The following is a 16,851-nucleotide window of genomic DNA, read 5'->3' as shown; positions in this document are numbered from 1 at the left end:
GCAAAATAATATGTTCTATAATGATAACAAACGATGAAAAACGTTGCTTTTATTGATACTTGATCATCCAAATTCAATAAAACATTATTTCGGTCATTATATTTGAGAAAAATAAACATAACTTCTTTTGAAATCACCAACGTCTATATCACCCTGCTGTCATTGAGGGGGACGCTTTGTTATGATTCGTTTTTCTTCGCCGAATGTACATGGCGCTTTTTTCATGATGCTTTTTTTCGTCACGAGGTTCATGTAGTCTTTTAATTTGACAGACTGACAGGGCTATATAAACAGGGACTGCTGATGGCAGAGATTTTGTTTATGTTACTTTATTTAAAATTATGATTAAGCAGACTTTACTGAAGTAACTTTTGCTCATTTTTGGTGCAGAGGTAGCTTATTAGGAGAACTTTCAGAATATGCAATAATCCAGAAAGTGTCAAAATGTACATGATGCCTTTTGAAATGTTACCGTCGATTTAAGTCGATATGGTAATTTTTGTCATTTTGATCGTTTTGGCCATTTTGATCAATTTGGTTATTTTGGTCGTTTTGGTCATTTTGGCTTTTTTTTTCTTTTTTATCATTTTGATCGTTTTGACTGATCTGATCGTTTTGGCCATTTTGATCGTTTTGGCCATTAATTTAATTTGTTTAGATTTGATAATTTTGGTTGATTTGATCATTTGGTTGATTTGGTATTTTTTGTCATTTTGATCGTTTTTGCAATGTTGGTCGTTTTGGCCATTTTAACTCGATTTGGTAATTTTTTGTCATTTTAAACATTTATAGCATTTTGGTCCTTTTGTTCATTTTGGGCGTTTTGGCTAGAGAGCCAGGATCTTATTAGAGAACGGACATCTCAAACCAAAAGTACCAATCGAAGCACGAGAACTGTCAAACGGAGGTACCAATCGAGCATAAGACAAAGGATTTTGCTCGATTGGTACCTCCGTTTGACAGTTCTCGTGCTTCGATTGGTACATTTGGTTTGAGATGTCCGTTCTCTAATAAGCTCCAGGCTCCCTAGTCGATTCGGTTGTTTTGACTATTTTTGTCGTGATTTTTGTAGATTTGGTAATTTTGGTCATTTTCTAAATTTTGAACCTGGGTTTTGGCCATCTCGTTCAATATGGCCATTTCGGTCGATTTTGTTATGCTGGCCATTTTGATTGATTTGGGTTTTAGAACATTTTGGTAGTTCTGATCGATTTTGTCGTTTTTTTAATTTTTGTAGTTTGGACATTTTGGTCATTTTAGTAATTTTGATCATTTTGATATTTTTTATCATTTTGATTATTTTTATCATTTTGATAAATTTTATCATTTTGATAATTTTTATCAATTTGATCGTTTTGGTAATTTTGGTCGTTTTGATAATTTTAGTCGATTTGGTCATTTTGATAGTTTTGGTAATTTCAATAATTTTATCGTTTTGGCCATTTGGTTCGATTGGCATTTTTTGTCATTTTGATCGTTTTGGTAATTTTGGTCGTTTTGGCCTGGGACGGGACGGCTGGATAGAGTCTTCTTTTTGAGTGTTTACGTTTGTATTCTTCTTCTGTTTTTTTGCAAGAAAATTCGTGTTCGAAAACAAATATCAAGCAATCTGTGATTCAGATAGCTTGACAATTCAAATTTTCTTGATGATGTTTTTCAACTCAGTGCTCAAGCATGTGGATGACTTGTTGTTTAGTTTCTCCTCGCAGTTTTTTTTTTTTTGTATTTGGCTGTTAAAGTTTGCGGTTGGACGTGGGTGGAGAATCCTGAGTTTATATTCCATCGTTTTACGGTGGATCCGTTCATAAGGAGCTGCCGGATACAAATTACTTGAAATGGTTGGCAAATCAAAGATGAGTCAAAAAATGTTCATTTCTTCAATTTTTAATGTGTTTTTTATATGGAAGATTTTTCATTTTCATTTGGATGTGAAAAATGCAATACGATTTCAATGCGTTTTCTTACATCAATCTAAAAAAAATCCTAAAAAAAAAGCCTGCAAGCGAGCCTGCAAGTCATTAAATGGGAGGGGAGATTTTTTTTTGAACTGTTCCTGTCGTTGTCCCGTTACGCAAAGAAAGTAAATAAATCTTTCCCAGTTCCCCAAAGAGGAGCACGTCGAATTCAACGGCAATTTTTACTCAACTTTAAAGAAAGTTAACATTCCTTAGGTCGCACGCCCTAAGGCGTCAGAATCGAAAGAAATGGCTGGCAAAAATTCAAATTTGTACCAATTCATTCACTTCAAAGAGCATAAAAGTTTGTTTTTCAATTTGTGGCAATGTGTTGAAATAAAGTGCGAAAAAAGTCAAATAGGCTAAAGTGTGGCCATTATTTTTGTTTGCTTTTTAAATCCTGTTCTACAATGTTGTTTCTTCACGCCACATTTTATTTTCATGGGAAGCACAGGTTTAATATTGTTCAATCTAGATGACATTTCTATGTAACGCTCAAAAAAAATAACAATAGTTTTAAATGGGCAAAAGAATAGTCGGTTCATGAAATGTATTGATTTTTTAAATGAAAATGCTGATAAGTCAACATTCGGTGTACGATAGAAATAAATGCCTTTCAATTGAAAATATTTTAATCAATCTATTAATTCAATTTACAATTATTTGTGAAATTGATTTAAATTTGTTTTATTTTTTTTTTCAACTCAAATTACAATACTTCTCATTTTCTCCTCATAAGAAAGGACTGGTTTAGGTTGACAGAAGCGGCCATGTTGAAAGTGGTTTAGTTTGACAATAGGTTTTTTTCTCTTTGTTTATCCCATCCCAGGTTTTGGCCTTTGTCGATTTGGTATTTTTTATCATTTTGGTAATTTTGGTCGTTTTGATCATTTTAGTAATTTTGTAGTTTTGGCCTCGGTTTTGGCCATTATGGTAATTTTGATCGCTTTGGTCATTTTAGTCGATTTGGCTATTTTAAAAAATTTATCGTTTTGGCCATTATGGTAATTTTGATCGTTTTGGGCACATTGATCGATTTGGTCGTTTTGGTCATTTTGACCATTTTGGTCGTTTTAATCATTTTGGTTGTTTTGGTCGTTTTGGCCATTTGTATCGATTTGGTCATTTTGATCGTTTGGGTTATTTTGGTCGATTTGGTCATTTTAGTAATTTTATCGTTTTGGCCATTATGGTAATTTTGATAGTTTTAGTCGATTTGGTAATTTTTGCCATTATAAATGTTGTTTATTTTACTTGCTTAAAACATTAACTTAGATAATAATTGGATAACCTAAATTTAAAAATACTAATGCGAGTTGATTTTGGTTGTCGTTTTGGCCATTTGGGTCAATTTGGTTATTTTGGTTGTTTTGGAATTTTCAGTCGATTATTCGTTATTTTGACCATTTTGATCGTTTTGGACATTTGAGTAAATTTGGTATTTTTAGTTAATTGGATAGGCAGGATACATTCTTTGTTAACAAACTCACATCTCGAGTTTTTTTTTGAAAAGGTCCTATAAACAAAATTTCCAATTTTTGCTTTTTGGGTGTTTATGAAACCGCCTTGGGAGCGTTCTTTTATTACGTAACGCAGCTAGGGGGGGGAGGGGGTGACGGTGTCTGTTACGAAATGTTACGAAAATTGGGGGAGGGGGGGTGTGCTGAAAAATTCTGTTACGTAACGCAAAATTTTCATATAAGCACTCATAAAAATTTGCAAAAAGACCTTGCGTTACGCGTTACAGGGGGGGTAGGGGGGATGGCTCATCTGTTACGATTTGTTACAAAGGGGGGGGAGGGGGGTCAAAAATTCCAAATTTTGTGTTACGTAATAAAAGAACGCTCCCCTTGAGTCAGGGGTATTCAAAAACACCCAAAAAGCAAAAATTGGAAATTTTGTTTATAGGACCTTTTCAAAAAAAACTCGAGACATTTACCCAAGGGCAATTCAGTGAGAAACTCTGGGAGTAACTCCGAGTTTCTCCCGTTACGCAGCTTACTCCTGAGAATTTTCAGTTCCCACCAAATTATCGATACCTTGGTTTATGAAACTATGACAACGTTGTTGTTGTTTGTTTATGTTTTTCCGACTCTGACATATTCTGTTCAGGTTCTGTAGTAGTTTTCGCGTCTCCCAAACAATTTTGTGGCCACCGGTGGGCGTTCCGGCACCGTGTTCTTTTGACTCATGCAGCGGCCTGTGCTAAATCTGGGTTCGCATCGTGTGGAGCTGAAGCCGATTGTCGATGCCAACTGTAACAAGGATTCACGGGCCATCGAGAGGAGCAAAAACTTCCAACGGCGAAATCGGGCAAATGTTCGCGCACTGCGTTCGCTTTACGCGCCGATGGTAACCGGAAGTAAAAGGCAATAGACGGAAAAAGCGCGAACATATTCTGCCGGAAAGGAATTGCCGTATCATTAAGTATTTGGGGTGAATTCACTTGAATTGGTCGTTTGATTATTGAAAAATTATTTCCAGTTCGGCCGTCTTCTTTGCGCACAACAAATTCAAGCTTGCCCTCCGGAACATTGCACTGATTAGAAGCAACACTATCGGAACCCGTAATTCGATTGGTTCGAGCTCCCTGTAACGCTGTTTTGGTTCACCGGAAGGTGCTGGAGAATTTCATCGAAAAAATCAGCCAACCGCACGAGGACTTGAGTTGTACTTCCGAAGGATTTACAAGCTACTGAGCGATGAAGATGAGGATTGCAACCAACGAAGATCTTTCATATGATAAACATGTACAGAAATCCAATAAAAAAGTATTTGTAAATTTTGCTGTTTTCAAACAAATATAAAAAGCTAGGAGTGCCGATGATTCAGGTTTGTTGCAGGTTTGGCAATCTGCTTAGACAGGACTTCGCTACAGTTGCCCTGTGCCGTACCAGTTGTCTCGATCGTTGCTGCCACGGTCATTCCGAAAGCTCAGATTTTCGGTCACTCTTCCTTCAGTACACAGAAACGACAACTTTTCGGGCAATGACCGTCGAACTTGACCCTAGCACGCTTCTGCCATCTTGTCTAGGCGAACTTTCGTTGGTCAGGTAGATGCGGTTAACCGGCTACTACTGAAGGGCCAACCTGATAACGGAACATCGCTACGAGACGAGCTTTTCCCAACGGTGCACTTAAATGTCAGTCTCCACAAAACGCGAGGAATCATTTTGGCCCGGAAAGTCCTTTTTCTGGCCATGTTTGGCAATCGAAATGCAATGAGCGGTCAGATCCCCTAAAAATTATTTCAAACAAACAACCTCCCCGACAATCCTAGCAACGGCAACGGCCTCTTCACGCAGAAAAATAAGGCATATTTGAATCAACAAAACGTTTTGTTGATTTGAAAATCAATATTTTTGTTGAATCAACGCTAAACGTCAAAGCAATTTTTTCAAATCAACAAAAGATTTTTGTGGAATTGAAAAAATCAAGGTTTGTTTCAACGCAAAATCGGCGTTGATTATATTCAACAAAATTTTTGTTGAAACAAACCTCGTACAGGCTGATTCTACAAAACATTTTTCTGCGTGTTGTTATTTATTTCAAACACAAGGTTCAAATATGTAGGTGGGAATGCTGAGAAACAAACCGGAGTAACTCGGAGGAACATTGAGAAACTCTCGTTACTCTTGGCAAAATTGAGGAACTCTTTTGCTCACTGAAATGCCCTTGCATTTACCCAAATATTTTTTTTACTGTTGTTTTGCTTGATTTTCTTTGCATCTATTTAATTTTTGATTCGGTAAAAACCTACATGTGTCAATCATCTTGACGTTGCCGAAAAACGCAAACTTTTCCGAGCTGTCAAAAAACGCGTATTCGCACATCCGCAAACAGCCGCGCTGTCAAACTCTCTTTTCTCTTCCACATCTAGTGTGAGGACGTAGTGTCGCGAAGTGCTCGCTGGATTTTTTTACGTTTAATCCGGAACATCCGAGAAAACCGTAACCATGGCGGATGCTGTCGATGCCGAGGGAATCAAGAAGAAGCGCGCGTTCCGCAAGTTCACGTACCGCGGCGTGGACCTGGACCAGCTGCTGGACATGAAGCATGACCTGCTGATGGAGCTGATGCACAGCCGTGCCAAGCGCCGTTTCAACCGCGGTCTCCGCCGCAAGCCGCTGGCCCTGATCAAGAAGCTGCGTAAGGCCAAGAAGAATGCCCCACCACTAGAGAAGCCTGCCATCGTCAAGACCCATCTGCGTAACATGATCATCGTCCCGGAGATGGTCGGTTCCATCGTTGGTATCTACAACGGCAAAACCTTCAACCAGGTTGAAATCAAGCCGGAAATGATCGGTCACTACCTGGGCGAATTCTCGCTGACCTACAAACCCGTCAAGCACGGTCGGCCCGGTATTGGTGCCACCCACAGCTCCCGTTTCATTCCACTGAAGTAAGAAGCTGTGAGTTTGAACTTTTCTTGGATTTAAGTGTCGGTGTTCTGCGAGAGTGAAATACAAGCTAAAATGTAAACAAACCCAGACGGAAGTGTGTTGTGTTTTTATCTCTTTTTTCGATCGGAATAAGGAAGAAACTCCCCTCGACAGGACCTAGCAGCTGCAGCAAACTTCAAACTTTATTGATAGTGAATCACACACGTACAACCGGCACACCCACACAAAGTTTTTTGAAAACATTATTGATTATTTATGTTTTAGGAGAAAGATGCTCACTTGCAGCAGCAGAACCGACAGCAGACGTGCAGCTCCGACTCGGCCTCGTTCAGCAGCTTCCGGTTGGTGGTTTTACGCTGCGGTGCCCACGGCATACGGCCCTCTTCCGGCGCGACCTGGTTCAGCTTGTAGGCCCGCCCGTTGCACGCACTGCACCGAACTGTCCGCCCGCCGGGTGTTGCCGACTGGGGCGAGTCCGAGCCCATCTCGTCCAGCGTTCGCACCGACGAGCGGCGCCGGCCGCGGTCCATTTCGGTCACGCCGGTCGTCTTGGGACGGATCGGATAGATGTACTCGCGGCTGAGGAAGCTGGAAAGAGAGGGAGAAGGGACTCGAGGCTCTTCCAAGAATCGATCAGTGTTGCCCTCTGCTTACTTGGGTCGTGCCTGGGTCCAGATGTTGTCCAGTCGTTTCTTGCTCATGATGGCGCCCAGTCGCTGCAGCAGCCGGATGTTGTCCCGTTCGATCTTCTCCTTGCGTTCGCGTTCCTTCTGGAGCTTTTTCAACTTTTGCGTAATGTGGGCCCGTTCCGGCGGGGGGTGGAAATCGATCGCCGGGCCCGCCGTCTCCACCTTGATCCGATGGTTGTAGTAGCGTTGCATTTGCCACGGCCGGATGAGCAGTTTTTCCTTTTTCGTTAACATTATTTTGCGCGCTGATCGATTCTTTTCTAGACCGAATTTAAGAAGGACAATGTCACCAGAAAACCAGCTTTTGAGGACAAGGTTTTTTCGACCTCTGACTTTGGACGCGATAAACAAGCGGTGCGAGTGCTGTTTCCCTTGGAAACGGGGCATGTGGGAAGGGATTTTTGCGCTTGGAAAACAAAAAAGTGTATTGACACGGCCTAGCAACCTCCGAAACAAATAAAATACTAGAAAATTTTGGTGTCAATCAAATTTATTGATTTCAAACAATTCAAACATAGAATTACAAACTTTGTTCTACGAAGAGACAGGACAAGGTTATTACAAACTTCCATTCTGTCTTCTTTCGCAGTTTATTTTAAATTTGCTGGATAAAAGAAAAAGATTTTAAAATTTGGACTCTTAACATTCAAATTCTGGGACGGGGCCAATACGCACCTCCCAAGAAAAGGGGTCAAGAAATGGCTTTACGAACAGCAGCACTTCTGGCAACCATCAGCTTGCTTGGTTGCATGAGCGTTGCGACTACAGATTGTCGAGGGAGACAGATTGGCCGATGCAAAATAAATCGGCACTGGCAACGTATGTTTTGCGCTTGCAACACTGCCAGTTTTGCTGGGCGTAAAGGGCGGTTGGTGTCCAGCACGTTTGGTGTCCAGAAACATTGGCCAATCTGTTTGCCTTGACAATCTGTAGTTGCGACGCCTATCCTGAATCTTTTCTGCCGTAGTAGCAAGTGCTGCCAGAAAAAAGTGAAGAAAAAATTGAAGTTTTCGGCGGCGATATTCTAAATTCTGTAACTTTCTTAATACAGGGTGGTTGAACAATCTCGAATTTCACGGATTTAGTAAAAAAAAAAAATATTTTTTTTTTCGTAATTTTGTAATTTGTTGTTTTATTGGTTACGATAGCCTGTTAGTATAAACTGTGCACCAGGTCTGCGATGGCGCGGATTTACAAAACTGGAAAATAGTTTTTTTTTATTCAATGCATTTTTTTTTTGTCAATTTAATTCATACAAAGTACCTAATCCTGAAGGCGAACTGCAGCTAACCGCTCTTGAAAGAAGTGTTACCGATGGAGATACATCAGCAGTTGGAAGTGGAGACCGTTACAAGAAGTGTAACCAACGGAGGACACCAGCTGAACAGAGCTCCACCTAATATCCTTTTGCAGAGAATTTGTGATATTTCTTTCTTAAATATTTCACTATCTTTTTTTTTTCTCTTTTTCTTATCTTTCTTTTTCTCATTCAATTTTAACTGCTTCTACTAGAGTATCTCGCGAAATTTTCATTCGAATCCTCAACTAAGTCTCTCGCTCTATAAAGCCTTACCGTTTCTTTAATATTCTTATTTAAAAAAAGGTTTTTCACGTCCCAACTTTTCTATTACTATTCGCTTTGTCTCAATCAATAACAAACCACTTTATAGCTTTTCAGCTGGGTATGAAGGTAATCTATTAAAACAAATATGATAAATGATATATTGAAATTCTATAAAATGACTATTACTACACTTGATATACTCTACACAATATCTATGCAATCAATAACCGGAGCGTTTGGTACGGTATGTCCACGCATCCCTCCTCCCCTGTCGATTCTGTGAAATGTGATCCGTTCTCAGAATCCTCTCTGCGGTAAACACAACGCAGTAGGGCTGGCCGCTTTAATTTTTGTTTTACATTTTCGGGTGTTCTCGGATGTACTGCAATTATTAATATTGACAAGAAAAGTGCTTGGGGCGTCATCTAATCACAAGACATTCCAGCATGCTTTCATCGGACTGGCTGCGTTTGTGTTAGATTAGATTAGATTAGACAAAGTACCTAATCCAGGCTTGAACTGGAATTGTGTGCTTTTGACAATTTCAAATACCATTGTTGAAAATTTTGCAACAATTTTTTGTCAATTTGTTATTCGATATTTATCAGATTTGTTTCATGGCTTCAAAAAGGTTCTATGAATAATATAAATAATCTTCATGCAATATGGATCTTGTGTATCTTAGACATAAACTTGTTATTATTCATTAGTTGCAATACAACTTTATTTTATCATAAGGCTCAAATCTTTTGTGAAAATGATTTTAAAATTGCACATAACAGCAAATAGAACAATAACACATTTTTGACGAAGAACTTCGTCTTAGGGCTCTATACAGGGTAGCAATCCAAAATTTCGTGGAGCGAAATGTAACGAAAAGAAATTAAACGCGACTGCAAGATTTGCAACAATAATATCTCAACTCCTGTTCAACACACGTAAAAGTGGTACCCACCAAACGAAAGGGGGGATTTTAAGCTTTCTTAATATACCTAATTAATGGCCATGAAATTTAGTTGAAGCACTTAAAAACTGAGTTTAAATTAATAAAACTGCTTCCACACAGCAAGCAAGCACGCACACAACACACACACGCGCACTCTCTCTCTCTTGACTCCGCCCCCAAAGCCTTGCCTGCGTTTGGCCTTGACACAATTTGGCGATTTATTCCTTTTGTGCTGCTGCTTCGCCAAACGCCAAAACGATTTGATATAAAAAGAGGTGCCGTTCCAAAATCAAGTCAATTCAATATTGGACGCCGACCTGGAAGGAGCTCCTGCTGTTGCTGATCCGGGACCGAGGAGGAAACCAGCCACGAGGAATCCACGATCGGACGACGTTGCCATGGAGATTTTGCGGGACGGGACCAAGGAAGGACGCGCGGGGTGACGGATTTCACAGCTCGGCGAGCTGCCTTCACCCTGCTCCCCCAAACCGGTGACGGATTTCACAGCTCGAGGTAGCTGCTCTCACCCGGCAAATTCTTCCATTAGTGATTCTCTATCCAACCTGTCCTTCCCATCCGGGTTGAGGAAGCGGCCAGATTCCGTGCATCGTGTTGCCTAGAGATTTTGCGGGACGGAACCAAGGAAGGACGCGAGGGGTGAAGGAATCCACAGCTACGCAGAAAGCTGCTTTCCCCTTCGCCCTCTTTTTGACAAATTTGACATTTCGGCAGTAGTGGCCACCACCTGGAGTGGCCGGAGGCCCCGGGGGTGTTCCGATAGGGGGAAATTTGCGGAACAATAATATTTGGGTTTTTGAAACTGGAAATGAAATTTGACATTTTGGCAGTAGTGGCCACCACCTGGAGTGGCCGCAGGCCCCGGGGATGTTCCGATAAGGGGACATTTGCGGAACCATAAGAGTTGGGGCAATATGGGTATCAAACTTTAGGGATTTTGATACTGGCCGCAGGCCCCGGGGATGTTCCGATAAGGGGACATTTGCGGAACCGTAAGAGTTGGGGCAATATGGGTATCAAACTTTAGGGATTTTGATACTGGACATGAAATTTGACATTTTGGCAGTAGTGGCCACCACCTGGAGTGGCCGCAGGCCCCGGGGATGTTCCGATAAGAGGACATTTGCGGAACCATAAGAGTTGGGGCAAAATGGGTATCAAACTTTAGGGATTTTGATACTGGACATGAAATTTGACATTTTGGCAGTAGTGGCCACCACCTGGAGTGGCCGCAGGCCCCGGGGATGTTCCGATAAGAGGACATTTGCGGAACCATAAGAGTTGGGGCAAAATGGGTATCAATCTTTAGGGATTTTGATACTGGACATGAAATTTGACATTTTGGCAGTAGTGGCCACCACCTGGAGTGGCCGCAGGCCCCGGGGATGTTCCGATAAGGGGACATTTGCGGAACCATAAGAGTTGGGGCAATATGGGTATCAAACTTTAGGGATTTTGATACTGGACATGAAATTTGACATTTTGGCAGTAGTGGCCACCACCTGGAGTGGCCGCAGGCCCCGGGGATGTTCCGATAAGGGGACATTTGCGGAACCATAAGAGTTGGGGCAATATGGGTATCAAACATTAGGGATTTTGATACTGGACATGAAATTTGACATTTTGGCAGTAGTGGCCACCACCTGGAGTGGCCGCAGGCCCCGGGATGTTCTGATAAGGGGACATTTGCGGAACCATAAGAGTTGGGGCAATATGGGTATCAAACATTAGGGATTTTGATACTGGACATGAAATTTGACATTTTGGCAGTAGTGGCCACCACCTGGAGTGGCCGCAGGCCCCGGGGATGTTCCGATAAGGGGACATTTGCGGAACCATAAGAGTTGGGGCAATATGGGTATCAAACTTTAGGGATTTTGATACTGGACATGAAATTTGACATTTTGGCAGTAGTGGCCACCACCTGGAGTGGCCGCAGGCCCCGGGGATGTTCCGATAAGGGGACATTTGCGGAACCATAAGAGTTGGGGCAATATGGGTATCAAACTTTAGGGATTTTGATACTGGACATGAAATTTGACATTTTGGCAGTAGTGGCCACCACCTGGAGTGGCCGCAGGCCCCGGGGATGTTCCGATAAGGGGACATTTGCGGAACCATAAGAGTTGGGGCAATATGGGTATCAAACTTTAGGGATTTTGATACTGGACATGAAATTTGACATTTTGGCAGTAGTGGCCACCACCTGGAGTGGCCGCAGGCCCCGGGGATGTTCCGATAAGGGGACATTTGCGGAACCATAAGAGTTGGGGCAATATGGGTATCAAACTTTAGGGATTTTGATACTGGACATGAAATTTGACATTTTGGCAGTAGTGGCCACCACCTGGAGTGGCCGCAGGCCCCGGGGATGTTCCGATAAGGGGACATTTGCGGAACCATAAGAGTTGGGGCAATATGGGTATCAAACTTTAGGGATTTTGATACTGGACATGAAATTTGACATTTTGGCAGTAGTGGCCACCACCTGGAGTGGCCGCAGGCCCCGGGGATGTTCCGATAAGGGGACATTTGCGGAACCATAAGAGTTGGGGCAATATGGGTATCAAACTTTAGGGATTTTGATACTGGACATGAAATTTGACATTTTGGCAGTAGTGGCCACCACCTGGAGTGGCCGCAGGCCCCGGGGATGTTCCGATAAGGGGACATTTGCGGAACCATAAGAGTTGGGGCAATATGGGTATCAAACTTTAGGGATTTTGATACTGGACATGAAATTTGACATTTTGGCAGTAGTGGCCACCACCTGGAGTGGCCGCAGGCCCCGGGGATGTTCCGATAAGGGGACATTTGCGGAACCATAAGAGTTGGGGCAATATGGGTATCAAACTTTAGGGATTTTGATACTGGACATGAAATTTGACATTTTGGCAGTAGTGGCCACCACCTGGAGTGGCCGCAGGCCCCGGGGATGTTCCGATAAGGGGACATTTGCGGAACCATAAGAGTTGGGGCAATATGGGTATCAAACTTTAGGGATTTTGATACTGGACATGAAATTTGACATTTTGGCAGTAGTGGCCACCACCTGGAGTGGCCGCAGGCCCCGGGGATGTTCCGATAAGGGGACATTTGCGGAACCATAAGAGTTGGGGCAATATGGGTATCAAACTTTAGGGATTTTGATACTGGACATGAAATTTGACATTTTGGCAGTAGTGGCCACCACCTGGAGTGGCCGCAGGCCCCGGGGATGTTCCGATAAGGGGACATTTGCGGAACCATAAGAGTTGGGGCAATATGGGTATCAAACTTTAGGGATTTTGATACTGGACATGAAATTTGACATTTTGGCAGTAGTGGCCACCACCTGGAGTGGCCGCAGGCCCCGGGGATGTTCCGATAAGGGGACATTTGCGGAACCATAAGAGTTGGGGCAATATGGGTATCAAACTTTAGGGATTTTGATACTGGACATGAAATTTGACATTTTGGCAGTAGTGGCCACCACCTGGAGTGGCCGCAGGCCCCGGGGATGTTCCGATAAGAGGACATTTGCGGAACCATAAGAGTTGGGGCAAAATGGGTATCAATCTTTAGGGATTTTGATACTGGACATGAAATTTGACATTTTGGCAGTAGTGGCCACCACCTGGAGTGGCCGCAGGCCCCGGGGATGTTCCGATAAGGGGACATTTGCGGAACCATAAGAGTTGGGGCAATATGGGTATCAAACTTTAGGGATTTTGATACTGGACACGAAATTTGACATTTTGGCAGTAGTGGCCACCACCTGGAGTGGCCGCAGGCCCCGGGGATGTTCCGATAAGGGGACATTTGCGGAACCATAAGAGTTGGGGCAATATGGGTATCAAACTTTAGGGATTTTGATACTGGACATGAAATTTGACATTTTGGCAGTAGTGGCCACCACCTGGAGTGGCCGCAGGCCCCGGGGATGTTCCGATAAAAGGACATTTGCGGAACCATAAGAGTTGGGGCAAAATGGGTATCAATCTTTAGGGATTTTGATACTGGACATGAAATTTGACATTTTGGCAGTAGTGGCCACCACCTGGAGTGGCCGCAGGCCCCGGGGATGTTCCGATAAGGGGACATTTGCGGAACCATAAGAGTTGGGGCAATATGGGTATCAAACTTTAGGGATTTTGATACTGGACATGAAATTTGACATTTTGGCAGTAGTGGCCACCACCTGGAGTGGCCGCAGGCCCCGGGGATGTTCCGATAAGGGGACATTTGCGGAACCATAAGAGTTGGGGCAATATGGGTATCAAACTTTAGGGATTTTGATACTGGACATGAAATTTGACATTTTGGCAGTAGTGGCTACCACCTGGAGTGGCCGCAGGCCCCGGGGATGTTCCGATAAGGGGACATTTGCGGAACCATAAGAGTTGGGGCAATATGGGTATCAAACTTTAGGGATTTTGATACTGGACATGAAATTTGACATTTTGGCAGTAGTGGCCACCACCTGGAGTGGCCGGAGGCTCCGGTAGCAGGAGTGTACCTTCTCCCGTTATCCAACGTCAAATTAACATGAGACCATCATTGAGCAGAAATAAATAGATCTTAAGAATTAACTCTTTCGTGATTGATTTTGTGGCCAAGAAACGCAAATAATAATAACTATAAAAATTCATTTACTTTTGTGTCCGAAGTTCTTCGTCATGATGGTTATGCCTGTAGCATTACCACAGCACCTTTTTTAATAAAAACTTTTTTTCTTAGCCTGCAACAAAGTCAAAACTTTATAGTTCTCATAAACTTTTTTTCAAAAAGGCTGCAGGCTGGTTATTATCGGCAATGTTAAAAATAATAGAACCAACAAAGTTTGTTCTGATTAAACATTTGATTACGACAAAGATTGGTGTCCGTTTTTATTTTATTTTATAATTTCTAAAAGTGATAACTGAACTAAGTTCAATAACTGAATATTTTTTCTGACATCTCACTAAGAGGAACAACTTGTACTTGATGATTCAATTAATTTGTCGGCCTTCAAAAATAAAAAAAAAATAAAAATGATTCTTTTGAATGTTTGAATGATAAATATATAGAACAAACCTATTTTAATAAAACTTTCTGAAATGATCTTGAAAATGTTAAAATTTATTTGAATTAAATAAAAGGATTATTATTTATACCTATTTGAAATTAAAATCAGATCGAATCGGAAAGCAGACTGCATTTTCGAAATTTTCTTTTTTATTTTTTTCTAATTTCAATATATGGATGTTTTTATGTGTTTTCATAACAACAAATAAAATTGTTTAAGTTAAATAGTTTCGAAATATGCATAAAACTTTGTTTAACCAGCAATAGTCGAAATTAAAAAAAAATCGTTTTGGCTGTCGAAGAAACCCCCAATGTTTTTGAATATTTAAAAGGAGAATTTATTTTCCTGCATAGAAATTTAATGTAGAATGAACATCCTAAACTAGGCTTTTAAAAGGCAAACCAAAACAATCACTACAGTATTGCCATTCTGATATTTTTTATAACTTTTGCTCTTCTACAACTGTGGCAAATGGGCAGTATTCATGATTGCTGAGAGTCGCAGGACCCTCGCCCTTTGCTATTAGTAAGTATCCAGCAAAACAAAGGGTATAGCATGCATTTGATACTGTCAACTCCTATTCGGCTGTGTTCTCGTCGCTGTCATGTTGTAAACTGGAGCCGAGGGAGGTCCTGTTGTGAATTCTAGTTGGAGGTGGTCCGAAGATCATTCAAGAAGGTAGAATTCGCCATCACCCAAGACACGAAGGCACGAAGGATAGACCATGTCTTGGGGGGTGAAAGGATGATAGGAATTAGTGATAATACCACAATTTAATATTTGTCTTTCTCTCTTATTTCAGACAAAATGTCTGGTCCGAATCCAAGGTGTTGCAGAAATCTTCCACTATACAGAATGGGGTCTTCCTTCTATCATTTCCTGTATTTTGAAAAAGGTGGTGCCCCGAATGTGGACATATAGTTTATCACATTTACTCCATACGGTGTGAACGTGACATGCTGTATGTTTGCTCTTGGTGCATTGGCTATTTTCAAAACAAGATAGATGTTTCCTATTCTTTTAAGATACAATTTAGTAAAATCTATCCATCTATTTATTTTGCTCTTGCTATAACTTGTCTCTTACCCCCTAAACTTTAAATACTCAATTATTCTAACTTAGAATCGCAATTCATTATTGTAGAAATGTAACTGCTGAAAATAATTTGGTAAGAAATTTGGGCATAACTGTTTATATGATTAAAGGTACGTTCAATCTTTTTTAATATATGTATATGTTAACTATTCAAGTTTGTTTGTCTTGTCCCATATTTCACAACTTCAGTTGTTATCTTGTAAACTTCTCGTTACAAGTTGGTAGTTCTGTCTAGTTGCAAAATAAGGTTTCTGTATTCTTTCTTTCTGTGTTAGTCTGTTATTCAATGTTCGATTTTATTTTACATTGTACTTATCCCATTTTTTCTCTTTTTCTCTTTCATGTACCTTGCGAGCATACGATGACCGAAAAAGTCATTGTTTCAACCAACACACGTGTATTTTTCAAAAAGTCGCGAAACAGAACAAGTATTTTTATAAGTGCGTGAATATCAATCGGTCGTTGAAGCTCAAAAAAATGTGAGAACAATATCGCGCCGTGGTTCAGTGATAATAAGGCGAAGAAATTAGACGAAGATTCCGCATGAAGAATATAGCGGAAATTATGTGTTAATTGCACAATGAGTGAAGGTTTGAAGTTGACACTATCAAAAGGGAATGGTAAGATGCAATAGTAATATTGCTAGGTTTGATAGTGTCAAAAGGTAAGATTAAGGAATAAGGATTATATGAAACTATATTGTCATAATTATTGTATTCACTGAAATATCTATCCGCTTTCTACCCCCAATGTGTCCTGCACTGGGGGTGCCTGGGGTAACTTCGAGTTGACCTGGGCCGCCCGAGGAATTATGTCGTAGGTGGCTCGTGTACAGGTTCACTCACCTCTCCTCGCGGCAAGGTTTTCCGTAGGTCTACACTCGAACATGCAACATGGGACAGCATGAATCTTCAGCTGAAGCCGGACGAATGTATTCCGAAATTACAGAATTACAGAATTACAGAACTTTTGCTCTTCTACAACTCAATTTTAAATAATTATATTTAAAGGTAGACAAAATGTCAAAAAAAAAACAACTGATTGTTCGTTTTTCAAAAGTCAAATGAAAAGAAACCATCTATTTTACACATTTTCAATATGATTTTTTTAAGAACCACAGTGGCCGTTCTACGC

General features: G+C 41.2%; 2 protein-coding genes across 2 annotated transcripts; one reads left to right on the top strand and one right to left on the bottom strand.

The window, feature by feature from the left end:
* The first annotated feature begins 5,794 nt into the window (after positions 1-5,794).
* LOC120427008 (40S ribosomal protein S15) lies at positions 5,795-6,447 on the top strand. Its single transcript, XM_039591828.2, has one exon. The coding sequence runs from the start codon at positions 5,912-5,914 to the stop codon at positions 6,359-6,361; it is 450 nt and encodes a 149-aa protein (XP_039447762.1). The 5' UTR covers positions 5,795-5,911; the 3' UTR covers positions 6,362-6,447.
* Positions 6,448-6,522: 75 nt separating this feature from the next.
* On the bottom strand, positions 6,523-7,431 carry LOC120427007 (uncharacterized). Its single transcript, XM_039591826.2, has 2 exons — positions 7,013-7,431; positions 6,523-6,946 (listed from the first exon to the last, which is right to left on the bottom strand). Exons 1-2 carry the CDS (start codon positions 7,279-7,281, stop codon positions 6,634-6,636), a joined length of 582 nt encoding a protein of 193 aa, XP_039447760.2. The 5' UTR covers positions 7,282-7,431; the 3' UTR covers positions 6,523-6,633.
* Between the last annotated feature and the right edge of the window lie 9,420 nt (positions 7,432-16,851).

Source organism: Culex pipiens, chromosome 3 (assembly GCF_016801865.2).
Source record: "Culex pipiens pallens isolate TS chromosome 3, TS_CPP_V2, whole genome shotgun sequence".
NCBI classification, from domain to species: domain Eukaryota; kingdom Metazoa; phylum Arthropoda; class Insecta; order Diptera; family Culicidae; genus Culex; species Culex pipiens.
This window is presented reverse-complemented; position numbering and strand designations above follow the sequence as displayed.